We start from the raw sequence: 17520 nt of genomic DNA, 5'->3' as shown, positions 1-17520 counted from the left end.
GCAACAGAAGTTGAAATATCTATCATCATAATAAACACAGAATAAGCTTAAATATTAAATGTAAGCTAATATAAGCTTTAACAATCAATTTTTACAATATCTTAAAAAAAATAAAATAAAATAAAGTAAAAGACTACCACTTCAGTCAAGTAAAAATGAAAAGATTATTTTAGTTATTAAACATCTTCAGTAAATCATTTCCTCAGAGTCACAGTGCAGAACTGCCCCAGTGAAAAATGCACAGTTACAAAGTGAATGCACCACAAAGAATGCTGATCATGTTTTCTGCTTGGGAATCAGTGCTACCTGGTCACTGCCATGTCAGCAACAAGAGGAGCTCCACAGTTCATCTTGAAGATGAAACAAAGTATAAAACAGTCAACTAGATCATTTGAAAGACAAACTGCAATTAAATCAAGTCCTAGCTTTTATGTCTAGCAGCTAGAATACAGTTATCTGCAATGCTTGGCAAGTGCTAGTCATTCACTAATGAATGTTCAATGAATGACGAATCTCAAGGACACAAAAGTGGGAAATCTGTTATAATTCAATATATTAAATACAATAACATGCCACATTAATGTCTGCTATTCCTGAGCATCTAACATACCTCCTGAAATTGAATAAAAGGAAAACATAAAAGGTGCAAAAACGTGATTGTGGAAAATAAAAGGTAACCTAGAAAGGAAATATTTTATATGGTATTGTATATCTATTAAAGCCATACACAAGTATGGAGCTACTTATATGTATTCTCATCTGAAATTCTGATGAAACATGGTTTGGTAAGCTTAGCTACAGAGTTTAACTGCTGTTTCATACATGCACAGCAATATCAGCTTTGTTGACAATAGCGTATGTTCTTTTCACTCCCATCCTCCTATTTTTGTTCTAAAGGTAGGTACTAAAAATATCCTTTTAAGTTTTTGTTCATGCAGGCTTCAACAGAAAATATCATAAATAAAGGTTTCTTAAATTAATAGCACATGCAACAGGCACCTAGACAGATTTGCCCTTTTAAGTCATATAACAATGCAGAATCCCCTTCTATGACTGCGTGCTTGCTTACAGCTACTTAGCATAAAAAAAATATATAGATATAGATATATTAATACCTCTCTTAAAAATCTTACAATGTGAAACAGTTCCCTCTCTCTTTCTTCTATTTTTTTTTTTATTATTATTATTTTTTTTTTTATTTTTTTTTTTAAGGGAAATCACTCTGCATTTATAGTAAGCTACATTTATATGAACTGGATTGAAAACAAGCAATCCATACAACAGTAGTCTACATTACATAATACTACAAGTAAGTTTTAATTAAAAGGTAAAGGAATTGTGCCATCTGGTGTCAAAAGTGATATACAGATATATTTGACTCATTTTCTATCTCTATGAATAAACAAAAGATAGGAGTAAGGAAATGGTATTTAGATGCTCCCGTGACAGCACAACAGTGAAGGCTCCATGGAGGCTGTCTTGACTCATTTGGGCACTTAAGATCAATAAGTTTGAAGGCAGAATTTGTAGCTACACAGGATAAAGCTCTTCTCAAGACAACTTGCTAAGAAGCCTTTGGAATGTCTCTTGCAGAGTATTCCTCCAGATTTACAGTGGTTTTGCTGTGATTCAGGTACCTTGGTGACTTTGTTAATGGGATAGAAATAAGTAATCACTAATTTGGTAGCAATATAGTACAATTAACTTCTGAGATGCTCCTCAGTCAAATACATATGGTAACTGCCTCTTAATTAAATAATGCTTTAGTTTGCCTTAACGTTGCCTGGAGATAAGGATACATTTAACAAATGAATACTCCAGACTGTACTAAAGCATGACTTTCCTTTTGGGTATCAGTTTACCTGCTCAGAGAGCCTTTAAGCATGCCTGAAAAACTCGTCAGAAATCTAAAGAAACTTGGTTATGAAAAGTATCTGGGGCCAGTGAGTTGCCAGTAAGCACTTCATGACTTTCCTACCTCATGACGTGAAATCTGGTTCTGGAGTTCCTGGATGTTGCTGGTTGCTATTGGTTTGTCCTGGATCTCATGATGGGCACTCTCTATCATTTGCTGTAAATGTTTCATTTCTTGCTCATATTGCTCATACTGAACCACAGCTTCCTAGAGAGGAGAAAGAACATTTAAGTGTCTACTCACACAGAACAAAAAAAGGATTTGCTTACTCCAAGCATGACCAATCTCCCTTCTGTACTTAAGCAAACTTATACATAAAAGGCACTAGCACCTGGATAAGCAAAGCAAGAATAAAGTCAGGAAAACATCAGTCCATTAAGATATATGGTGAACTGCAATTAATTCAACTGTTTAATTTAACTGTTTCCAGAAAACAGTTTAGATATGTGATTTTTTAAGATATTCAATACTGGGCTGAATCTTCAGCTTCCCACAAACATCTGCACCAGAAATACACACCAACACATAGTACTGCCTAGTCTCCTAGTCTGACAGTTTTACTATAGCATTTATGTTACATGGGAAAAAATGGAATGGACAGAGATATGAAAGTTTTTGTTTTCATTGAAGTTTGTAAGGCACTTTTCAAGTTACTCTGACTAATACGCAGGGTAGAGTTATGCTTGCCTGCATGATGTTGCACTGCTGAATGGCAGTGTGCTGCAGGCGGCTGGCCTCCTCCTGGAGCTGGAGTGCACTGTGACATATTGGCAGGCTGGTGACCACCTCTTCAGGAATCCTCAAGGCACTTTGACATACTTGGACTGCATGAACCTTTGGCTTCAGTGATTCCATTTCAGACAAGAGATGCTAGAAAAAGTCAGTTCCACAAATAAGATAATTTGCCAAACACCCACAGTATCTGATGCAGCAAACAACAAATGATGAATTCACAGGCTAAAAAAAATGCATTTTATTTATTTATAGTTAAATACAATCAAGGTACACTTTGTCTGGAGTTATTCATATTGAAATAAGATTCTTTTAAAGTATTAATCAAAAGGCCTACATAATAGGCATAAAAATAACTCATGAAATAGCATACTGAACTCTATTTCAGGGGTGTCTAAGCACAGTATATTTCTGTTCACATATCTGAAAAGTAACTATATGAATTCCACAATTCTGTACAGAAGTAACATATAGAGGAAATTTAGATTAGATGTCAGGGGAAGTTTTTCACTGAGAGTGATGACTCACTGGTACAGCCTGCCCAGAGAGGTTATGGATGTCCCAATCCCCAGAGGTGTTCAAGGCCAGGCTATACGGGGCTGTAGGCAGGCTGATCAGGGTCAGCAACCCTGATCATAGAAAGGGGCTGAAACTTAATGATCTGAGGTCCCTTCCAACTCATGCCATTCTGTGATTCAGATTCCAGAGAGAACATAACAGGCTTGAGAGGTGGGTCCATGTGAACGTCATGAAGTTCAGCAACGCCAAGTGCAAGGTCTTGAAACTGTGTTGGGACAATCCAAAGCGTGGGGCTGAGAGCAGCTCTGAGGATAAGGACTTGGTGGTTCTGATGAAGAACTAAACACAAGTCAGCAGTGTGTGCTTACATACTAGAAAGCCAACTGCATCCTAGGCTACACCAAAAGATGTGTGACCTGCAGGCTGAGGGATAAGAATCTCCCCTTCTACTCAGCTCTTGTGAGATTCTAAATGGAGTACTGTGTTCAGCTCTGGGGCTTCCAGCAAAAGAAAGACATGGACCTGTTAGAAAACATGCAGATAAGGATGAAAAAGATAATCAAACAGCTGGAGCACCTATCCTCTGAACACAGGATGAAGGAGCTGACCTTGTTCAGCCTGGAGAAGAGAAGGCTGTGGGGAGAACTTACAACAGTTTTCTAGTCTTAAAGTGGCCTACAGGATAAACGGGAAGGGACTCTTTACAAGGTGATAGGACAAAGGATTTTGAACTGAAAGATGGTAGATTTAGATAATTTAAACATTAGGAAGAAATCATTCATTATGGGGATGGTGAAGCAATAGGACAGGTTGCACAGAGGAAATGTGGATGGCTCATCCCTTAATAGTGTTCAATGTTGGATGGGTTTTGAGCAATATGATCTAGTAGAAGGTGCCCCTTCCAATGGCAGGGAGACAGAAACTAGATGATCTTTAGGGTCCCTCACAGCAAAAATCATTCTACGATTCCTTATTTACTTGGCTGTAATTTGGTGTTAGACTTTGAAACAATTACCCACAAAAAGAAACATCAGTCTTACCAACATTCTCTTTGTTCAAGCTCATGCTACTGAAGAGTTAATTTTGAGGCCCTGCACTTTTACCTGTCTGTGAGACAGTTGCTCTTTCAAGCTCAAACGCCCAAGCTCTGGAGATGTCAGTGTGGCCTGGGCTTGCTCCAGAGCAGCCTGCAAGACTCTCAGCTCAACTTCAAACTTCTTCATGTCCTGTAACAACAACAAATTTGTGAATGATTTCATGAGTCAGGGAAAAAAAAAAAAAAAAAAAAAAAAAAAAGGTAACTATAAATATACATCTGTCTGGATTTTGTAATTTTGTAGTTGTGTTCTGATTGGCTTGTCAAAACTAAGTCATAATTTAAACAAGGAAAACTGTTGCAAGTATTATGAGGATGTGGAAAAATAGGTTTCACAGCAAGAGTTACTATTTAAAGGATTCATCTATCTCAAACATAGTATGTATGTTACAAAACTGATTTCAAAGAGTCATAAGCCTAAAAAGGAGATCAAGATGTCCTCTAGTCACCTTCCCAAAATAAGCCAGGACAGAACTGGGCTATCTTTTCAGACCATTCTTAAAAACACTAGCAGCAGCGTCTTCATCTCTACAGATAACATATTCCAGTGATCCAGGACTCTTAGTCTAGGTTTCTTTTTGTGATGGTTTGACATGAAGCTATCTTCTTCTGCAATTTCTGTCCTCTACTTACTATCCTATTAACAACAGATAGGAACAATTTATTTTTATCCTCTCTGAATACTTCATATGTCATATTCCTCTTTCAATGCTTTTTTTTTTTTTTTCCTTGCAAATTTATATTCATCTCACTATCATTACTGTCCTCTGTTCAAGTGCACAACTAGACACAGTTGAAACCATGATCATGATTGAAAGGCAGAAGAAAAGAAACACTTCACATGTCTTGACAATTATATTCTTTTATTTTTTGCATACTGTTGGGACTATTTTAGAAAAATGTTCATTTTTTTTTTTCTATGATCTACTTTTTTTAAATTCAAGATCTTCCTACAGGGCACCTCTAACAAGTAATTCCTCATTCAGATACACCTATAATTTTTTCTTCCTATCTAAAGGTAACAATTTGCTTTATCCCTGTTGAATAGCAGTCTAAATTTGTTCAGGTGTCCCCTGCACATTTAGTGTTCTCTAATCAACTTCAAAGTTATGGTCTCTAAAACGCCATCCAACTTAATGAAAATATTGACTAGAAACAGCCCAAAGGAGAACCTGAAAGATCCTACTTCATGTATCCGATATTTTGGGGTGAGAACCATTGATAATTACACATCTATTAAATTTATATATATTTTTACACCTACTTGATACATTTTCAACTAGATAAGCTTATCAACTGTGCCAATAACAATATATTGTGAAACATGATTAAAGTCAAGATATATGACACATTATATGCTTATCTATAAGGCCTATTACCTTCATGTTAAATTTGACACTTTTAATATGATTTTCTTTCTTCACAAATCTATGTTGACTTCTACTCATTTCCATGTTTTCATGTAACCGTTTCCACATACTTTATTCATTATTCTGATATTTCTCTGAGAACTGAAGTTTGTGTGCCAGTCTCTGGTTTACTCAATGGGGGGAAAAAAAACTTCAGCTCGTAAGAAGGTGGTACTTTTGTTAAGAAAGCATTGACCTTCTAGAGCAACCACTGGTACTGAGACCCAGCTTCCTAAGATGTGACTAAACACTGTTTACTGACAGAAATTAGAGAAAAAAATTAATGATAAAAATTCTCTGCTTTCCTTTTGCTTCCACACAGCTTTGATTTTATTTCTTTTCATTTAATTAAACTGTTTCTTATATCAACCACATTTTTTTCTATCTTTATACTTCTGAGGGTGGGGAGTGAGAGAGTTGAGTGGTGGACCTTAGCTGTTCTTAAATCACTACAGTGCTATATCCTAAAAATACTGTGAAATAAGAAAAAAAAATCAATATTAGTTGTGATCATCCTAACTGTTGATGATAGACTACTCTTAGCAGCCTGTAGGAATTATTTTTTATTTAGCTGTGTTTGACTGTATTAGCCAATAGCAAAAGGAATCCTAAAAATATACTACACTTAAAAAAACACCAAAACACTATATCATTTTGTCAATTCAAAAATAGAGATATAAAATTTAACACCCAGAAGATAATAGTAAATAGAAAACTCTTCTCTGCTTGTCTCTGTATCTTGCATCTGTCTATAATGCCCTCATACACGATATATGTATAGCACACATTTACGTTAACAACAAACACATATGGAAGAGTCCCAAAGACATATCAGGGACACGCAAAAGCATGTTATTGCATTTTCTTAGAGTCGTAGGTCTTACACAATATAGAGTTCCTGTCAGGTTCAGGACTGATCTGAATTAATAACAGGCAGACTTTAGGTATATTCTAAGTGAAAAAATAAATGGTGCATCATAAATATCAACACAGACATATTCATCTCAATTCAAGTATCTAAACATAGGCGCACAGTTCCTTTTGAGAAATACAATGGTTCCCAACACATTCAAGCAGAAGGGGCAGATGTATCATGACCTACAGAAATCTGCTGCCTGAAAAAGTAGCCAAAACCAAGGCAGAATGCCCAACAGCATCACAAGTGGTGCGAGATACATACTTTTAAACAACAACTGTGTCCTCTACAGATGACAGATAATCTACACTGCTAGTACTCACAAAACCACAACCTCTTAAGCACACAGAAACCTAGCCATCAGCCAGTAATGGAAAAAAAGTGCTCTCATGTACCTTGGCAGCATCTTGCAGATTTGGTAGCCGCACTTTGATAACTTGTTGTAAGTCTTCTGTCCGACGCCCTAGTTCTAGCACTTGCTGAGACAGTCCTTCAGTTGAGTATACACTGGCCAGACATTCAATCCTTTCACTCATAGCCTCGAGATCACCATGTATCTCCCCAGACTCTTCAAGCATAGCCTAAGATGTAATCAGAATGCCACAGTTGAGCTACAGATTGGATCTATCTCTTAGCCCATTTTTATCCTGCGAACTCCTGAATTTATAAACATCAGTAAACATGATTGTGTTCTATCATTTTACTGTAAAGCTTAGACAATATGCTTAATTCTGAGCAAATTCTTAGGTACAAAAGTACAAGTCTCAAACTTTCAGCAACTATACTTATCAACACATTCATTTTAGTATTTTGCTATACATACTTTCCTGTAAAAATATAACATACATCATCTATGAACATGATTTGTCTGAAACTCTGATATATCTAGTAGGAAGCAAATGGGAAGGAAAAAACTCATAAGTTGAGTATCAATCTGGGAACATTCGGTGTGAAAATGTGTAGATGTGAACAAAGGCTGTCCAAATTTAGCTTAAAATGGGAAATAAAAAAACCTGAAAATTGTGTTTAAGTAAATTAAAATTTATAAGCAATAGAATAGTACCCAGAAAAGAATTATGATGATCTTTCTTTAAACAAGTATTGGTTGCTATGAGGTATTTAATGTGATAACATCTTGCTGTCTAGACAAAATGTTTTATCAAAAGTTCCCATGAAGCCAATGTACTTGATTAAATGCAGAGATTACTTGAAACACACAGTTTTATTCAACAAGGTATCCTTATTTCAGTCTTCAAAACAATTATACAGAAGAAATAAATCAGCTTTAAGACTTGGAGGACAAGTAAGAGTAGCAGAATACTTTTACTTTTTTTTTCCTTAAGGAAAGGAAGGAAAAGTATATGAGATAAATATTAAGATCTTCTATACACTTCCATTAAATGTAGTAGTTAGTTTAATCACCTGGTAGGCTTTAAACTGATCACGAAGCTGAGAGGAAGAATTCCATGTTATACTACCATGCACTAGGATATTTGCTTTCTCAATCCATTTCAGTATGAACTCCAGCATCTCATTGTATTCTTCCAAATGCGAAGTAGCCTGGATATAGAAGAAAAAAATCCACCTCTTATGTATAGGATGTAATTCTGTACAATTCTTAGAGAATGACAAATGTGTTTATTTCATTTACTCTTTGTGACTTTGGGGATCATTTTAACAACAATTAATTACTGTTCACTATGAACCAATCAAATCGGTATTCATGAAGTTAAAAAAAGGTTTGCTTTTAGCAGTAAGCTTATCTATTTGTCAGGAAAAATGGCACTACAAAAACTCAGGTCACACTGGGAGAGTGCACTGATATTCATCTGCATCACTAGATTGTATGTTTCCTGCACACATTTCAGCCTCACGCATAAGTTTGAAAAAACCTTGTCTCAGCTTGTGACTCACTGCAAGCCTCTTTTACGTCATTCCATCTCCTTCTTTTTGTCTTACCATGCAGCTTCCTAAATAACTTTTATTTAAAACATGCTTCATCCACCCAGGCTGTCATATTTCCAAAAAGAGAAAAGTTGCACTTGTTTTGAGGTACAAGACAAAAGATGCTCTGCTCTGATTCATCTAATTTCTGTATAGCATGTACCTGTATTTCTAACAGGATTAATTTCACTTATTTTCAGGCATTTGTTCTGTATGAGGAATGGACTGCATTAAACTATAATTCTGCATATGCATGTAATATTTGCTCTGACTTTTTAATTGCTTTTAATGAGAAGCAGATTTAGTGGTGCTGAACAAAAATATCCTTTAACTCCTTCATCAAGTACTCCGATGGAATTCATACACTCATAGTAATTTTCTATCTGTTTCTATATATCAAGTTTTCAGAAGTAACTGAAATTTACTCATGCACGCAGAAGAGAGAACTCATAAATTATAAATTATACCATTATTAATGGTAGAATCATACAAATTCCCTTTCTTTGCTTTTAGTTAAACTATTTTTTGATAGTGACATTTAGCAAAAGTACATAAAGGATTCCAAGTACTGAACCCTGAGGACAGCAGGGAAAAAAACTTTGTGAATAGTTAAGTGGAGAAAGATCGTGTATGATCATTGCCTTTGTATCTAGAATTTTCACTGTATATACTAATAGATATTCTCCCTCTACAGTGACCAAAATAATTTTTTTTTTCTTTTTCTTTGCAAGGAAGCAAATATAATTAACAGTGATAAGACAGAGGCTCTGAAAAGTGTAATAATATATTAATTCCTGACATGTTGAATTTGGTAGGAAGAACCAACATTTTTTCAGGGCACCAGAGGAAACAATCATCAGATGCTTCATGCTAGAAGATGTTAAATCAGCACCATGTAGTTATTCCACCCTCCTTATTTGACACCAATCTGTGTTCCTCTCTGCTGTGTTATACAAACCCTGAATAAAAATAGGCAGATGTGCCAAGGAATGTATCTCCTTACATAACTAAGGGAGAATAAATGAGAACATTTTAGTGCACTTTCTGCTTCCAAAAGAAATGACAGTAAAGAAGTTAGACCATACCTGACTGAGCTTGGTTGCTCTGTACTCAGCCTGCCGTATGGTCTGTTGGTGCAGTGCAGTGAGTTTCCCTATTCTGTTAGCCAGCTGCTTAGCCAAGAGTGTGTTCTGTTCTGAAAACTCCTGGATTGATGCATCTAATTCCAGTAACTTTATGTTACAGCTGTCCAACTCTTCACCAAGGATCTAGAAAGAATAAACAAGAAAATAAGTGAGACAGGGAGCTTTCTGATTGATTACTTCTAGTCCTACATGTGACTCTTACATCCTGTCCTAAGTTTCCATGATTTATTTCATCTTTATTCTGGCTGCAAATCAGTAACATTCTAAGCAGGAAGGCAGAACAGCAGGTTGTTTGGTCATCTCTTAAATGTGTGCCACTAGTTTTTCCTCTCTGACTTGCCTGAAATAGATAACCATTTTCCTTACTATATTAAAAGACTGAGTCAATTCAGAGTGATGTCAACTGTTCTTGGATGAAGTGAATGGTAGGCACACATTGCCATGACAACGATTTTTGTTTATATGAAAGGGTCTTGTTATGCTTACAAACTCAGAAATTAGTAGTTACTCAAGAATGCATTATGAAAACTTTAGTGTTGATGCAGACAAAGGTGCAGTCTGGATCAAGACAGACCATTTCAGTGGAAACAGATCCTTAAATCAGATTTTCCGACTACAATTACGAAGTTTCTGTAAGTGTTAAATTTAATCTAAAAGGTTATCAATAGTTCTCAAACAGATAAAATGTTTAATTGTTATTGTTTTTCGTGGTGTTGGGTTCTTGTCATTCTTTTTATGCCTAAGGTATTAATGATTCATCACTTTTGTAAAGTAATTCCCGTCAAACACTTCACAATTATTTTTAGAAATATAAATTGCAGTCATCAGGAAAGTACTGAACTCTAATCTAGCTGCAAGTGCTTTAAACTCATTTGGTTAGGGCTGTCCTGACAGAGACGCATTAGATTGTAATTTATGATCAATCATTTTATCATTTGTGATAAATAACTATTATTCTACTAATACCATCACACCTGAAAAACATAACTATTTATGTGTAGATATTAAGATAATGTGATCTACACATTTAAAAAGAATAACATACATATCTCAGACAGGAATAACTATATACTTAGAATAAGGAAAAAGAATTTCTACAGTGCTTGAAAGTGAGGGACAGATATATCTGATTTGGGTCATAGGGATTTAAAATATTTTATTTTACTTTTCACAATCAGTTTCAATTTTAATACAAAGAAACATTTAATACTGTGACCAAAGCCAACCCAGTCTCAGAAATAGCAGATGAGAACTGTTGTGGATTTACAGAAACTTTACTAAATCTCCGGTGACACAGAGGTTTTGTCTGTGGCACATTGGAAAATACATTTAATTGGCCTTCTGTTAGAATTCAGGGGTCAAGGGTTTACCAGTTTTAATGGGATGTAGTTCAGTGACATGTACTAGAAAGCAAACAGCACTTCAGATGATGTTGCTAATAACCTATGAAAACAAACAGGTAATTTATGATACACCAGACATACCAAGTCTTCCCCTATTTGGTATGCTTTACTTACTTTCACACAGTAACTTAGTCAAGCTTATCTTTAACTAGTTAAGAGACAAAACCAAAAGAAGCCACAGCCACTTCCCCTGCCCCATCTCCCTTCCATCTACAGCAAAAAGAAAGAAACAGAAATAACATTCAAGGAAACAAAGATAAAAGATTTACTCTCACACATCAATCCCACTTGGCCATTATGCCTCAATAGAGATGAGTTTTTATGACTGTAGTACATAACTAAAATTCAGAGGACCCAAAAAAATAACAGAGAGTCCTTTGCATTTCCCCTTAACTGATCCAGTAGTACTTAACTTCATGAGTACACCAGATTATATGAGATCAAATTAGAAGCTCAATTTTTCATTAAGTGAAAATCTGTTTATCAACTGTAAAGATGGACTGAAAAGAGTGGTCTTTTGGGAGCAGTTTGGAATCATCTTGGGCTTCTTCAGATTGCAGTCATATGCTTTATTTAGAGAGAACTGCATGCTCTTTTACTCTCAAATACTCCCCTCTTCTCGTACCCTCATGGGCTAGTTATACCCTGCATGGGCTAGTCTGCAAAGTTGTATTTCTGTACATTCCACTGAACTACATAATAAAATAAAAATATCTAAGATCTTTGCAAATATAATATTGGTACAAATTCTCAGTTCAGAAGAGTTTCTAGTGTAACCAATTAAGGAAATCTTAGTCTTACCTTTTGTTCAAGTTTAGCTTGTACTATATCATTTGTTTTCCTTTTCAGTTTGGAAAGAATTGCATTTAATTCATTTGCTATCCCCTGAATTCTCTGTCCAAACTCTTGATTCAGTGTTTTGATATGCCCAGTTTCTTTTTCTTTGGCTTGAATCTGTCAAAAATTAGAAATTCAGTAACTAGAAAATTCTCCTCCTGAAAGGAAGTTGACTTTCACATTGAAATTAACTTAATTTTATTTTGTTGAAGTAAGTAGATAATAAAACTAATCACACTTTGACCATGCTCGGATACAACACATTGCAAAGTTAAGAAATGTAAAAAAGGGTCTTACATCTGTAATGGGAGTCAGACTCTTTTCAGTGCGAAGATAGGAGGCAATGGACACAAAGTGGAACGCAGGAGTTCCCTCAGAATACCCAGAAGCACTTTTGTATTATGCAGGTGACCGCACTAGTGGGCACACTGGACACCAAGATTTGGAGTCTCCCTCACAGCAGATCTTGAAAAGCTATCTGGACATGTCCCTGGGCAACCTGCTCTGGGTGCCTCTGCTTGAGCAAATGGGGTTGGACCAGATGACCAACTAAAAAAATGCAGTGATTCTGTAACAGTTTTATCTACTACATTTTACCTGATCCTGTACAGTTACAAGGGCCAGCCCAACTTCTGCCAAATGAAGAGAGAGTTCAGAAGGCAAAATTGTATAAAGCCCCAAGTACTTATTCTGTTGTTGTTCAGCCATTTTTTCAACAGCCTGGCGATGAGTAGTTACTTCACAGAGGAGAGACTAATCATAGAAAAACAACACTGTTAGGAACAGTAGGAAAATAATTATGTCTGCATAAGCTGTATAAGCAAAAGAAGACATTACTTGCGATTACAACAAAGCTAATTGCTTTCAAGTTTTGTTTGTTTATTTGTTTGCTCTCTTTTAATTAGTTCCTATAAATAATTGTATGTTGAGGTTCCCTGGATTCTCACTTATGATGTTCTGATTCAGTCCTCTGTTCCAGTACGTCATCTGTATGTGGAAAGCATCAAGTTTTCAACACCTCCAGTATAAGGAGGTAATTTAATTGCTTTTGTTTCTCCCAAGACATCTGACATGGAAAAGAGATGCCATGTTCTGTCCATTCATACTCTATCATTCCTTCATATTTTAAATTAGTTCATAAAATAAAATGAACTATATGCTAGATATGTAAAGTTGCATAAATACAAATATTTACATGTATCTTGAATATCTTGAAAGTAAGATATTACTGCCTACTTTTATGATTTCTTTTTTTGATGGCTTACTCAAAATTCAGCTATTTTCATCTAATTTGAATTGATGGTAATTTGGAACTGATTAATACTCTCTACTAGATTATGAATATATATTAGAAACACTGTAATTAAGAAATTGACAGATTTAATATACCTTCAGCTCCTGAAGCTGAATATCCACTTCCACATCAGGATTTAATAAATATTCTTTTGTTTCCTGGATCCAAGTCTTCACAACATTTAATTGTGCTTCAACCTCCTCACGTTCTTTCAGCTCCTGTTTCACGAGCTTTACACTTTTTTTCACTTTCTGTTGCATACTTTAGAAACAGAAACAATGACTACTTGTAAAGAATTAGGGATTCAGTTAAACAGATTGCTCTTTCAAAATTACGTAATAATGAAAAGAATGATTAATATCCCCAGATTAGAAACAATAAAAAAGAGAGCAGTGTAGCAAGCCACCTAGAGAAGCAGATGCATCTCTCACATTTATTCCTCAGTTCAATCCTTTTAATTAGCAGTTTTATGTATTTTGACATCTCTGTACTTTTTTTTTTTTTTTTTTTTTTTTTTTTTTTTTTTTCTGATCAAATGCAAATGTTTACAGTACAGACATCTACATCTGAGCTCACCATTACAGGTGCCTGTATTTTCAGTGGAGGAAACAAGTAATTTTAGGGCATAATTAAGAATGATTTGTAGCCATTCCAAAAAAAACCAACAACAACAAAAAAAACCAACTTCTAAAATAGGCCAGAAACTTGTCCATACTTCTTCACTAACTAGGCAGTAAGAATTAACTGGTTCAGATGCAGATAGTGATAATGAAAATAATGAGTGAACTGTTATTACTGAATTAATTTTAAGTTAGTACTTTTCTAATGAATCTCAAAAACAAAACAAAACAAAAAAAAAACTGCCTTACTTGTGGCATCGATCTTGCATTGCTTTGACTTCTTGCATTACTGGTACTTCTTCCTGAGACAGAGGCTTTATTTCCACATCCTGAAGCATATTAAGAGCGTGCTGTTTGAGCAGGCCCAAAGATGATAGCTGGTGCTCGACTTCCAGAAGAAAGCTGCTGTGGTAATCCAGGAGTTCCAGGAGCTCAGTTTTAGATGCTTTTTCTACTGAGCTTTCTGGTAAACGATCTTGTAGTTGATCTATCACTATAGTAGCTTTCTGAACCTACACAAAGAGATACAGTCTCTTACTACAACTGATACCAAATGATTCTATGCCTTCTGCTATATGTTGAGATGCCACGGAACATTTTTGGTATAGGGCTGATGCAACTGTCTCTACAGAAGACCTAAATCTGTGCCCCAATGCTGCTAGCTATAGCTAGGTAACCTAACTCTTCATTACTAGACTTTCTAAAGGTCTCTTGTGGTGATAAATTTCTCCTCCTATTTTTTATTATTTATTATCTTTATTGCCATAGGAGCTAGAGGTTTAGTCCACAGCAGATTCCTGTTTCGCACAAGCCATACATTTAACTGAAAGATCCTTCTCATTCCCTAAGAGCTTGTAATCTGAGCATAAAGTAATGGACAATGACAGAAGAAAAAATTCAAGTAAGATTTTTCGAAAAAAGAGTGATGTGACCAGAGCAGTGACAAGCAAAGACATCAGTAGACATCAGTGCCCAAACTTAAAATTAGCAGCTTCATCCTTTTCAGGAAATAATAAAAAGGTAAAAAAAAAAAAAAAAAAAAAAAAAATAGAGATTGACTCAATCATTTAAGGGAAGGGGAACATTAAGGAAGAGACCCTGAAGAACCATCAGAAAAAAAACTTAATTTACTAAACATGTTGCCATATAAAAGAATGGTGCAAGTACTGGATTCTAAATGGTACAAGGCAGTGATTCCAAACCTATGTCTTCTATGGTGACATGTTGGGTTTTCTTTGATGAAATGACTGTGATTCCTGCTCTCAGCTTTCTCAATCATAAATTTCTTAGAAATAAAATTATCTTCTTTGTTACACAAGACTTTGTTATGATATGTACTCAGTGTTTGTGAAGGCCAGTATAAGGAGCAAAATCCTATGTACAGTTAGAAACTGAGGAGTTACAAAGACAAGAAGTTACCTTATCATTAAACCCCTTCCATTCCTGTACTGCATCTTCCAAAATTTTCTCTTGTTCTTGGGCAACATTCCGGAGCCGTGTCCAGCGCTGCCAAACCGTTGTCATCGATCTACTTACAGTTGCCTTGCTGGCATCATTACTAACTTCTTCCAGCTGTGAAGCCTTTTCTTCAAGAGTTGTGATCTTTTCATGGAAAGAATTTACTACAGAAACAAGAGTCTGAAAAAGCAAAAATGGACATTACATTTTTTTTTCTTTTCTTAACAATATAATTTGTAACTCTTCAACACAATTGCAGAATGAGCCACTTCCATCCAATGCAGATAAAAAAGATGTATTCTGCGTTGAGTGTCTTGGTTAAGTTCCACTTTATTTTGTGTGTATAACATACTAGCTACAATAATCCGACCGACATGCTCCAGAATGCAAATCTCTGGAAGCAGCTGAAATTTGATGTAATCAGATTTTCTATTCCTTGCTAATGCCTCAAAAGGATAGGAAACATATGCAGAAACCTTTCCATAGCAAAGCTTGCAACCTCTACTATTAGAGTCTAAAACTGAAAACAAAGGAACAAAGACATATAAAACAATTCTTTACATACTCTAACACTTAATTACTACAGGAAAAGATCTAAAAACTCACCTTCAGGTTTCCCTGGGGCAGGACCTCCAGAAAAAACATTCATTTTTAACTGAAGGAAAATTATTTCATATAATTTTCAGCACCTTACCTTATGTATTTGCAACTTCTCTTCTGCTTCATTTGAAGAAGCAGCTTTAGCTACTGAGAATTCAGATAATTTTTTCTCAGCCTCATTCATCACTTCAATGACCTTTTGTCGTGCTGTCTGATACTCCTGCCACTCAGAAGCACACCTTGAACAAATGCAGTACCAGAAAGAACAATTTAATGTAAAATAAAACCACTTTTTTTCCAAGAAAAAGGAAGACTATTCTGAAAGAACACACATACGAAAGTATATACTGTTGATTTCCAACTGTGCCTCAGAGATAACCAAACACTGTACTCGTAGCTTTGCATTTAATAGCCTCTGATGCACTTTTCCTCAGTGACTTTGCCTAGGTAGTATTTAAAACCCTTACAAACTTTTGGCATCCAGAACATTCTGGGATAATAAGTAACATAGTAATGCTGGTTAAAAAGGATATTCATCTGTGGTTCAAAATGTCTACTTCAATTTCATTTGCTCCTCCATGGTTCTTATGCCATATGAATTAATATCATAGTATCATAGTATCGTGTGAGTTGGAAGGGACCTTAGAGATCATCGAGTCCAACTCCCGGGATTCGAGCCCTTCTGTGTAGCAGAGCAGCGCTTCTACCACTTGCGACACAGGGGGGATTCGAACCCTGCTTAACTTCTTCATGCTTTACTAAGCTTCTTAGAACTCTATCATAATTTCCTCTGGATCATATCTCTAGTCAGTATTAAAGGAGAAATCAGAATCCAAGAGTTCTGAATCCTGGTTCAGTCATCTGTAACACATTTTACAAAACTCCAGTACAAACTAAACAAGTACTGGGATATGTTTCTTTCATCACAAACATAAAGAAAAAAAAACAAAACAAAACAAACAAACAAAAAAAACCACTAACAAAATAGAAGAAAAAAAGAAAACTATAGAAAACTATACCTTTGCAACCGTTCTTGCTGAGTTTTGGCTTCCTGCTTTGTCCCTTTGCCCTTTTCTTCCAACAAAGCTAGATTCTGCATAAGCTGCTCTCTTGCTGTGGCATGTATAAAGGGCTCCAGCTCAGATACCAGGCACTGTAACTCCTTCAAATTATTACTGAACTGACTTTCTGTGTTGAAAAATTCAATGTGGTTCCCTAGGTTCCCCTCGGAGTTCTCAACATCAAGACCATTTCTTGTTAAATGCAGAAACTCCTGAGCATCCTCAAGCCAGTCATTTGTTATCTGAATCAATTGGTAATATCTTTGGCAAAGGCTATATAATTTATCCAAGGTAGCCTGAAATAAAAGTGAAAATTAAATGCAGTAACAGACAAAAAATCACAATACCAAGAAATATATCCTGGCTGTGCTCATGATTCCTAAGCAACTCTCAAAAGGGCTGAGGACTCCTGGTAGCAACCAGCATCTCCCTCCTCACCCTGGGGTTTCTTTGATTGTAGGCCTCCCCCACATGCTGCAAATCCCATGTCCTGATGCAGAACATGCTTGCACCAGTGCTGATTGCCATGGAGAGGCTTGTTTTCTTTTCCTTGTACTACATCTAATAGGTG

At 35.7% G+C, this 17520-nt stretch overlaps 1 protein-coding gene across 16 annotated transcripts in view; it reads right to left on the bottom strand.

Moving 5' to 3' along the window:
- SYNE1 (spectrin repeat containing nuclear envelope protein 1) overlaps window positions 1-17520 on the bottom strand; it is a 282607-nt gene that overhangs the window by 98535 nt on the left and 166552 nt on the right. For all 16 annotated transcript variants that reach the window (XM_072332285.1, XM_072332289.1, XM_072332288.1 and 13 more), the window contains 13 exons: window positions 16908-17245; window positions 15983-16127; window positions 15250-15468; window positions 14080-14342; window positions 13306-13471; window positions 12514-12669; window positions 11881-12033; window positions 9617-9799; window positions 8010-8147; window positions 6983-7168; window positions 4270-4392; window positions 2603-2785; window positions 1979-2122 (listed from right to left, as the gene is read on the bottom strand). In XM_072332285.1, coding sequence (XP_072188386.1) covers window positions 1979-2122; window positions 2603-2785; window positions 4270-4392; window positions 6983-7168; window positions 8010-8147; window positions 9617-9799; window positions 11881-12033; window positions 12514-12669; window positions 13306-13471; window positions 14080-14342; window positions 15250-15468; window positions 15983-16127; window positions 16908-17245 — 2397 coding nt within the window. The remainder of the gene's footprint in view (window positions 1-1978; window positions 2123-2602; window positions 2786-4269; window positions 4393-6982; window positions 7169-8009; window positions 8148-9616; window positions 9800-11880; window positions 12034-12513; window positions 12670-13305; window positions 13472-14079; window positions 14343-15249; window positions 15469-15982; window positions 16128-16907; window positions 17246-17520) is intronic.

The sequence above is a fragment of the Excalfactoria chinensis genome, chromosome 3 (genome assembly GCF_039878825.1).
Source record: "Excalfactoria chinensis isolate bCotChi1 chromosome 3, bCotChi1.hap2, whole genome shotgun sequence".
In the NCBI taxonomy this organism is placed as follows: Eukaryota; Metazoa; Chordata; class Aves; order Galliformes; family Phasianidae; genus Excalfactoria; species Excalfactoria chinensis.
The sequence above is the reverse complement of the archived record's forward strand: the minus strand, read 5'-3'. Positions and strand labels throughout refer to the sequence as shown.